This window comes from Colletes latitarsis, unplaced genomic scaffold, assembly GCF_051014445.1.
Source record: "Colletes latitarsis isolate SP2378_abdomen unplaced genomic scaffold, iyColLati1 scaffold0021, whole genome shotgun sequence".
NCBI lineage: Eukaryota > Metazoa > Arthropoda > Insecta > Hymenoptera > Colletidae > Colletes > Colletes latitarsis.
The window spans coordinates 9,989,131-10,000,000 of record NW_027488371.1 but is presented as its reverse complement, the minus strand read 5'-3'; the positions used below and the strand labels follow the sequence as shown (position 1 = coordinate 10,000,000).

The 10,870-nt window shown below is 43.1% G+C and overlaps 1 protein-coding gene across 1 annotated transcript in view; it reads right to left on the bottom strand.

The window, feature by feature from the left end:
- LOC143350700 (uncharacterized) overlaps positions 1–323 on the bottom strand; it is a 3,281-nt gene extending 2,958 nt beyond the window's left edge. Inside the window, exons 1-2 of the mRNA XM_076782728.1 lie at positions 164–323; positions 1–122 (exon numbers count right to left, since the gene is read on the bottom strand). The exon at positions 1–122 is cut by the window's left edge and continues 2,958 nt beyond it. Coding sequence (XP_076638843.1) covers positions 1–122; positions 164–323 — 282 coding nt within the window. The remainder of the gene's footprint in view (positions 123–163) is intronic.
- Positions 324–10,870: the final 10,547 nt, after the last annotated feature.

Genomic DNA, 10,870 nt, shown 5'->3' with positions numbered 1-10,870 from the left:
GTAACAACCGCCAATGCGCTCGTCTTGAATTTCGGTCATATGCCCGAGTTTTTCGTACTCGTTCAGAAAGTCGCGGTATTGTGCCTTTCGATCAGCGTGTTTATCTAAGGACCGTTCTAATGCTAAAAATCTTGTATATGCTACGTTATATGTGTCGCCTAACCTGAGTTCTGTATGTTTAAAGGGAAGTGAGACAATGTATCGTCCAGATGGACCTCGAGTTGTGTGTGTTGTATAATGATCTTCGCAAGCTCGTTCTTCTGGAGAAAGAATTTTTGAGGCAGGGCACTCTTCAAGATTCCAAAACCGTTGCATATCGTCATGTAATGATTTCAGCGTAAGATTGCAAACTACCTTATGCGATTGAGTTCTATTTTTAACTTCCCCTGTTACTATCCACCCTAACCCGGTTTCATATAATGTGATTAATTTTTGATCTAATGCGATTTTATTCCCGTATAGGAGATCCCAAAATACTTGGGCCCCTAAGAGTCCATCTATTTCCTGTGTTTGGTAGAAATATGGATCTGCTAGTTGGATACCGGTTGGAATGTTAAATTTGCTGCTCTTCATGGATTCAGATGGAATTGGATGTGATATTTGTTTCGCGATTAGAAATGTAAGCGTCGTGGAATAACTGTTATACCGTGATTTGATGTGCGCAGTTGTCATTTTGTTGATGTTTGAGTTCATTTGATTGGTACCGGAAAGGGGAATCGATATTGTTCGCGTTTTTAACCCTAACTGCTTGCAAAATCGTTCGCTCAGCAAATGAGCTTGGGAACATGAATCTAATAGTACGCGGCAAGAATGCGATTTCCCGGTATTGTCAAGTACGTGGATAATTGCTGTGGATAACATGATGTTTGGTATTGTACCGGTCGAAAGACAATTTACATTAGTCTGAATTGGCTGTGAAGAGTTGCCTGCCTCGGTATGGAGTAAGGAATGGTGTCGTTTATGACATCGCTTGCAGGTAGACGCTTGGCATTCGCTCGTGCCATGGTTTCGCCGTAAGCAATTGAAGCATAGTCTTTTTTCGTTTACGAGCCTAGTTCTTTCTAATACCGATAGCGAAGTGAATTTCTCACAATTTTGCGAAAAATGAGGTCCCATGCAAAAATTGCAAAGCATACGAGACTGAGTAACAAATGCTTGTGTTGTATTTGAGCGCAGATCGCGCGTGGGCATTCTACTATTTGTTGGTGGGTAATTTCGGTAACGATTAGTGATTTGCGGAGCTATGTTTTTCGAATTATTATTACAATTAGAGCCTGCGGGTTCAAGTATCTTACACCGGTCATGTAGGAATTTAAATAATTCTTCTACGGTTGGGAAATCTGTGTTTTGTGTATGTTCCTTCCATTTTAACGTGGTTTCGCGATCTATCTTTGTTGTGAATAGATGTAAAAGCAGAGTATCTGTAGTTGGTTGATTTAGAGCTTGTAAGGCGCGATAGTGCGTTTCAATATTATTTAAGAATGATCGAAGATCTTGGTGTGTTTGACGATTGATTTGCGGCATATCAAACAATATCTTCAAGTGGTTGGCTACGATTATTGCAGGCTGATTATACCGTCGTTCTAATATTTCCCAAGCAACCGTATAATTAATTGCTGAGTTACCGAGTGACTCGATTGCTTTAGCAGCTTCATATTTTAGACAGGACCGAAGGTACATTAATTTTTTGCAATTATCTATGCGTACGTTATCATGCACCGTCGAGCGAAATTGGTCGGCAAACCCTGGCCAATCTTCGTACGCGCCCAAAAAGGTTGGCAGATTGATTTTAGGTAATGTAATTTCACTTTCCGTTGATTCTACCTGCGAGTGGGGCGTATGTTGCGCGTCTCGTGAATTATTCCCTGACCGTAATGTCGTTGCTGTTGCAATTATATCTAACGCTTGTGCTTTACATTGTATAAACGCTGCTTTTATACTGACGCGTTCACGCATTAGCTGACCCTCCTCTAAACTATCTAATTCGGATTGCGATTTGTTGAAAGCTGCGAATTCTGACTCTATATCATCTAATTGAACACGGATAGTCGTTACTGAGGTTCCTTCAATAAAGTTATCAATTGATACTTTAAACGTTTCGAGTTCTATTTTAAACGCCTCGCGTCTCAATTTTAAATTTTTTAATCGCTCTTCATGACTGGGAGCCATTTTGTGTGAATTTGATTGGATTCGGAATAGGATTAAGAAATATGTTCTAACGATGACTCAAAAACAAGGGTGTGGACTTACGTTTCGATGCGACGTCTGCAACCTGGTGTTTGATGGACTCCCTCAAGATGCTGCTTAGATTGGATGCTGGATGTCACTCCGTCTGAGTGACCGACTCCGTTAGCGTGGCTGACCGTGCTGGATCCAAGATGCGCGGCTGTCTTTCCCCGAAGGTGACACTCCTGATGCCACAGACTTCGACGACGAAGACTGGACGCGCTGGATGACGGCTCGTGGTTTTTGATCCAAAGGTGACACTCCTGATGCCACTGACTTTGGTGCTGTTGCTTCTCGTGACGAGTTCTCCGGACTCAATTCCTTCCAAAGCACTGGATCCGGCTCGAAGGACCAATTTTATGTTGCGACGCAGGATGACGATTTGTCCGGTTTAACGGATCGTTTGCGCTCGCTCTTCTTCGTGCAACTTAATGCGCAAAGATTTGTGTGTATAATGGTTGATTTTGCAATGAGTTTTTACAAGAGGTTTTTTGGTAACACTATTTAAACTTTAATACACAATAATATCTGTACAAGTGGTTTGATGAAGTAGTAAGTGAACCTTTGATGTGTTTTCTTTGACCTCTGGTTGAGTTCTGATATGCTCGACCGTGTTTGCTCGGTTGTCGAGGAGGTTAAAGTTCTGATTGGCTGATGTCATTTTAGGGAAAGGTAAACTCTATGATTTTGAATTGGTCGGTTATATTGTGAGGGTGGATCTAAAATGGTCTTGAGGTGGAGCTTGGATGTTTAAACATTTTTGGGAAATGTTGTTCAGTTAGGGCTAGCAGGTAATGGTTTTATTGCGGTGATTTGCACGTGATGTGCAGCTGTAGGTAAGGTCAAGTTTTATGAAACGTTCTGGTCGCGAAGAGTGGTAATTGTCGAACCTAAACATATTCGGCTGCTCCGACCCTTCTGCCGCTACCTGTGTTGGGGCTCAACAAGACCCAAGCCAGAAAAAGCCCAGGATCTGGTCAACAAGTATGCGAAAAATGCGAAAGTATGAGCCAGATGATGGCAAATACCATACCAAACCCCGACCTAACCGGTGTTATCCTCTAAAATATAGATCGAATCCAGCTTTAATTCACAGTTCCAGTGTGGTACCACATTACAACGAGACCCAACCCAGAAAAAGCCCAAGGTCTGGCCAACGAGTAGGTGAAAAATGCGAAAGTATGAGCCAGATGATGGCAAATACCAGACCTAACCCCGACCTAACCGGTGTTATCCTCTAAAATATAGATCGAATCCAGGTTTAGTTCACTGTTTCAGTGTGGTACCACATTACAACGTGACCCAAGCCAGAAAAAGCCTAGGATCTGGTTAACATGTATGTGAAAATTGCGAAAGTATGAGCTAGATGATGGCAAATACCAGACCTAACCCCGCCCTAACCGGTGTTATCCTCTAAAATATAGATCGAATCCAGGTTTAACTCACTGTTTCAGTGCGGTACCACACTACTACGTGATCCAGCTCAAAAAAAGCCCAGCATCTGTCCAACATGTATGCGAAATGTGCGAAAGTATGAGCCAGATAATATCAAATACCAGGCCTATCCCATACCTAACCGGCGTTACCCTCTAAAGTATTGTTGCGACGGTATGACGATGCCGCGCAATACCGCGAAATTGCATCGTCGCAATGGTGTGAAGAGGCTTCGCGATGAGGTGAAGCTGCCACACGAAAACGAGCGGACGCGGGATCCCGAGCCTTCCGGTTGCTGAGAGACCGGAAACGATTTGATGATTAGAATTACGACAGATCGCAAGGCGAACAAACGTATCGAAAGCTTCATTGTTAATAAAGTTCCTAGTTGTGTTACGATGTGCTATTTTAATTGTGATGTGACAATATGAGGCGAGCGACGAGCAATACTCCCCGGCGCAACAGTATTAATCGTAACCAGGTTTAGTTGCCTGCTTCGGTGTGGTACCACATACCTACGTGATCCAAACCAGGAAAAAGCCCAGGATCTTGCAATCCAGTATGCGAAGAATGTGAAACTATGAGGCAGATAATGGCAAATACCAGACCTATCCCAAACCTAACCGGTGTTATCCTCTAAAATATACATTGAATCCAGGTTTAACTCACTGTTGCAGTGTGGTACCACATTCCTACGTGATCCAAACCAGGAAACGTCCAGGATCTGGCCAAGAAGTAATCGAAAAATGCGAAAGTATGAGCCAGATGATGGCAAATACCAGATCTAACCCTGACCCAACCTGTGTTATCCACAAAAATCTAGATTGAATCCAGGTATAACTCACCGTTTCAGTCTGGTAAAACATTACTACGTGATCCAACCCAGAAAACGCACAGGATGTGGCCAACAAGTAGGTGAAAAATGCGAAAGTATGAGCCAGATGATGGCAAATACCAGACATAAATGGTGTTATCCCCTAAAATATAGATTGAATCCAGGTTTAACACACAGTTTCAGTGTGGTACCACATTACTACGTGGTCCAATCCAGAAAACGCCCAGGATCTGGCCAACAAGAATGCGAAAAATGCGAAAGTATGAGCCAGATGATGGCAAATACCAGACCTAACCCATACCTAACCTGTGTTATCCTCCAAAATATTGATCGAATCCATGATACACTCACTGTTTCAGTGTGGTACCACATTACAACGTGATCCAAACCAGAAAACGCCCAGGATCCGGCCAGCAAGTATGCGAAAAATGCGAAAGTATGAGCCAGATGATGGCAAATACCAGACCCAACACTGACCTAACCGGAGTTATCCTGTAAAAAATGGATTGAATCCAGGTTTAACTCACTGTTTCAGTGTGGTACCACATTACTACGTGATCCAAATCAGAAAACACCTAGGATCTGGCCAACAAGTATGCGAAAAATGCGAAAGTATGAGCCAGATGATGGCAAATACCAGATCTAACCCTGACCTAATCTGTGTTATCCACAAAAATATAGATTGAATCCAGGTTTAACTCACTGTTCAGTCTGGTAAAACATTACTACGTGATTCAACCCAGAAAACGCCCAGGATGTGGCCAACAAGTAGGTGAAAGTGCGAAAGTATGAGCCAGATGATGGCGAATACCAGATCTAAGCCTGACCTAACCGGTGTTATCCACTAAAATATAGATTGAATCCAGGTTTAACACACAGTTTCAGTGCGGTACCACATTCCTACGTGATCCAAACCAGGAAAAAGGCCACGATCTTGCCAAAAAATATGGGAAAAATGCAAATGTATGAGCCAGATGATGGCAAATACCGAACCTAACCCTGACCTAACCGGTGTTATTCTCTAAAATATAGATTGAATCCATGATTAACTCACTGTTCCAGTGTGGTACCACATTACAGCGAGGCCCAAGCCAGAAAAAGCCAAGCATCTGGCTAACATGTATGTGAAAATTGCGAAAGTATGAGCCAGATGACGGCAAATACCAGACCTAACCCTGACCTAACCGGTGTTATCCTCTAAAATATAGATCGAAACCAGGTTTAACTCACTATTTCAGTGCGGTACTACATTACTACGTGATCCAAACCAGAAAAAGCCCAGGATCTGGAAAACAAGTATGCGAAAAATACGAAAGTATGAGCCGGATGATGGCAAACACCAGATCTAACCCTGACCTAACCGTTGTTGTCCTCTGAAATATAGATTGAATCCAGATTTAACTCACTGTTTCAGTGTGGTACCACATTACTACGTAATCCAAACCAGAAAACGCCCAGGATCTGGCCAACAAGTATGCGAAAAATGCGAAAGTATGAGCCAGATGATGGCAAATACGAGACCAAACCCAGACCGAACCGGTGTTATCCTCTAAAATATTGATCGGACTCAGGTATAACTCACTGGCTCAGTGCGGTACCACATTACTACGTGATCATAAGCAGAAAAAGCCCAGGATCATGCAATCAAGTATGCGGAGAATGTGAAACTATGAGCCAGACAATGGCAAATACCAGACCTAACCCAAACCTAACCGGCGTTATCCTCTAAAATATAGATTGAATCCAGGTTTAGCTCACTGTAGCAGTGAGGTACCACATTACTACGTGATCTAAACCAGAAAAGGACCCGGTTCTGGCCAACAAGTACGCGAAAAATGCAAAAGTATGAACCAGATGATGGCAAATACCAGACCTAACCCTGACCTAACCGTTGTTATCCTCTAAAATATAGATTGAATCCAGGTGTAACTCACTGTTTCGTGTGGTACCACATTACTACGTGATCCAACCCAGAAAACGCACAGGATCTGGCCAACAAGTAGGTGAAAAATGCGAAAGTATGAGCTAGATGATGGCAAATACCGGAGGTAAAACTGACCTAACCGGTGTTATCCTCTAAAATATAGATTGAATCCAGGTGTAACTCACTGTTGCAGTGTGGCACCACATTCCTACGTGATCCAAACCAGGAAAAAGCCCTGGATCTTGCAATCAAGTACGCGAGAAATGCAAAAGTATGAGACAGATGATGGCAAATACCAGACCTAACCCTGACCTAACCGGTGTTATCCTGTAAAATATAGATCGAATCCAGGTGTAACTCACTGTTTCAGTGTGGTACCACATTACTTCGTAATCCAAACCAGAAAATGGCTAGGATCTGGCCAACAAGTATGCGAAAAGTGCGAAAGTATGAGCCAGATGGTGACAAATACGAGACATAACCCAGACGTAACCGGTGTTATTCTCTATAATATAGATCGGATCCAGGTTTAACTCACGGTTTCAGTGTGGTACCACTTTACTACGTGATCCAGACCAGAAATAGCACAGGATCTTCCAATCAAGTATGCGAAAAATGTGAATGTATGAGCCAGATGATGGCATATACCAGACCTAACCGATGTTATACTCAAGAATATAGATTGAATCCAGGTTTATCTCACTGTTGCAGTGAGGTACCACATTAAAACGTGATCTAAACCAGAAAAGGACCCGGTTCTGGCCAACAAGTACGTGAAAAATGCAAAAGTATGAACCAGATGATGGCAAATACCAGACCTAACTCTGATCTAACCCTGGTTTTCCTCTAAAATATAAATTGAATCCAGGTGTAACTCACTGTTGCAGTTTGGCACCACATTCCTACGTGATCCAAACCAGGAAAAAGCCCTGGATCTTGCAATCAAGTACGCGAGAAATCCAAAAGTATGAGCCAGATGATGGCAAATACCAGACCTAACCCTGACCTAACCGGTGTTATCCTCCAAAATATAGATCGAAACCAGGTTAACTCACTGTTCCAGTGTGGTATCACATTACAGCGAGGCCCAAGCCAGAGAAAGCCCAGCATCTGGCTAACATGTATGTGAAAATAGCGAAAGTATGAGCCAGATGACGGCAAATGCCAGACCTAATACTGACCTAACCGGTGTTATCCTCTAAAATATAGATCGAAACCAGGCTTAACTCACTGTCTCATTGCGGTACTACATTACTTCGTGATCCAATCCAGAAAAAGCCCAGGATCTGGCCAACAAGTATGCGAAAAATGCGAAAGTATGAGCCGGATGATTGTCAATACCAGACCTAACCCTGACCTAACCGATGTTATACTCAAGAATATAGATTGAATCCAGGTTTAGCTCACTGTTGCAGTGAGGTGCCACATTACAACGTGATCTAAACCAGAAAAGGCCCCGGTTCTGGCCAACAAGTACGCGAAAAATGCGAAAGTATGAGCCGGATGATGGCAAATACCAGATCTAACCCTGACCTAACCGGTGTTATCCACTAAAAAATAGATTGAATCCAGGTTTAACTCACTGTTTCAGTGTGGCACAACATTACTACGTGATCAAAACCAGAAAAAGCCCAGGATCATGCAATCAAGTATGCGAAGAATGTGAAACTATGAGCCAGACAATGGCAAATACCAGACCTAACCCAAACCTAACCGGTGTTATCCTCTAAAATATAGATTGAATCCAGGTTTAGCTCACTGCTGCAGTGAGGCACCACATTACTACGTGTTCTAAACCCGAAAAGGCCCCGGATCTGACCAACAAGTACGCAAAAAATGCAAATGTATGAGACAGATGATGGCAAATACCAGACCTAACCCTGACCTAACCGTTGTTATCCTCTAAGATATTGATCGAATCAATGATTAACTCACTGTTTCAGTGTGGTACCACATTTCTACGTGAACCAACTCAGAAAACGCCCAGGATCTGGCCAACAAGTATGCGAAAAATGCGAAAGTATGAGCCAGATGATGGCAAATACCAGACCTAACACTGACCTAATCTGTGTTATTCTCTAAAATATAGATTGAATCCAGGTTTAGCTCACTGTTTCAGTGTGGTACCACATTACAACATGATCCAACCCAGAAAACGCGCAGGATCTGGCCAACAAGTATGCGAAAAATGCGAAAGTATGAGCTAGATGATGGCAAATACCAGAGCTAACACTGACCTCACCGGTGTTATCCTCTAAAATATAGATTGAATCCAGGAGTAACTCACTGTTGCAGTGTGGTACCACATTACTACGTAATCCAATCCAGAAAATGCCCAGGATCTGGCCAACAAGTATGCGAAAAGTGCGAAAGTATGAGCCAGATGATGGCAAATACCAGACCTAACCCTGACCTAACCGTTGTTATCCTCTAAGATATTGATCGAATCAATGATTAACTCACTGTTTCAGTGTGGTACCACATTTCTACGTGAACCAACTCAGAAAACGCCCAGGATCTGGCCAACAAGTATGCGAAAAATGCGAAAGTATGAGCCAGATGATGGCAAATACCAGACCTAACACTGACCTAACCTGTGTTATTCTCTAAAATATAGATTGAATCCAGGTTTAGCTCACTGTTTCAGTGTGGTACCACATTACAACATGATCCAACCCTGAAAACGCGCAGGATCTGGCCAACAAGTATGCGAAAAATGCGAGAGTATGAGCTAGATGATGGCAAATACCAGAGCTAACACTGACCTCACCGGTGTTATCCTCTAAAATATAGTTTGAATCCGGGAGTAACTCACTGTTGCAGTGTGGCACCACATTCCTACGTGATCCAAACCAGGAAAAAGCCCTGGATCTTGCAATCAAGTACGCGAGAAAAGCAAAAGAATGAGCCAGATGATGGCAAATACCAGACCCAACACTGACCTAACCGGTGTTATCCTCTAAAATATTGATCGGACCCAGGTATAACTCACTGTTTCAGTGCGGTACCACATTGCTACGTGATCCAAACCAGAAAAAGCCCAGGATCTTGCAATCAAGTATGCGAAGAATGTGAAACTATGAGCCAGACAATGGCAAATACCAGACCTAACCCAAACCTAACCGGTGTTATTCTCTAAAATATAGATTGAATCCATGATTAACTCACTGTTGCAGTGTGGTACCACATTACTACCTGATCCAAATCGGAAAAGGCCGAGTATCTTGAATGCAGGAATGGCAAAAATGTGAAAGTATGAGCCAGATGATGGCAAATACCAGACATAACCTCGACCTAACGGGTGTTATCCTCTATAATATAGGTCGAATCCAGGTTTAACTCACTGTTTCGTGTGGTACCACATTACTACGTGATCCAACCCAGAAAGCGCGCAGGATCTGGCCAACAAGTAGGTGAAAAATGCGAGAGTATGAGCTAGATGATGGCAAATACCGGAGGTAACACTGACCTAACCGGTGTTATCCTCTAAAATATAGACCCGAATCCAGGTGTAACTCACTGTTGCAGTGTGGTACCACTTTACTACGTAATCCAATCCAGAAAATGCCCAGGATCTGGCCAACAAGTATGCGAAAAAATCGAAAGTATGAGCCAGATGATGGCAAATACCAGACCTAACCCAAACCTAACCAGTGTTGCCCTCTTATTTATAGATCGAATCCAGGATTAACTCACTGTTTCAGTGTGGTACCACACTACTACCTGATCCAACCCAGAAAACGCCCAGGATCTGGCCAGCAAGTATGCGAAAAATGCGAAAGTATGAGCCAGATGATGGCAAATGCCGGACCGAACCCAAACCTAACCGGTGTCACCCTCTAATATATAGGTCCAATCCAGGATTAACTCATTCTTTCAGTGTGATGCCACATTACAACGTGATCCAAACCAGAAAACGCCCAGGATCTGGCCAACAGGTATGCGAAAAAATCGAAAGTATGAGCCAGATGATGGCAAATACCAGACCAAACCCAAACCTAACCGGTGTTACCCTCTAATTTATAGATCGAATCCAGGTTTGGTACACTGTTGCAGTGTGGCACCACATTACTACGTGATCCAAACCTGAAAACGCCCAGGATCTGGCCAACAAGTATGCGAAAAGTGCGAAAGTATGAGCCAGATGATGACAAATACGAGACCTAACCCCGACCTAACCGGTGTTATCCTCTAAAATATAGATCGAATCCAGGTTTACCCGCTGTTTCAGTGTGGTACCACATTACTGTGTGATCCAAACCTGAAAACGCCCAGGATCTGGCCATCAAGTATGCGAAGAATGCGAATGTATGAGGCAGACGATGGCAAATTCCAGACCTAACCCTGACCTAACCGGTGTTATCCTCTAAAACATAGATTGAATCCAGGTTTAACTCACTGTTGCAGTGTGGAGCCACATTACTACGTGATCCAAAACAGAAAACGCCCAG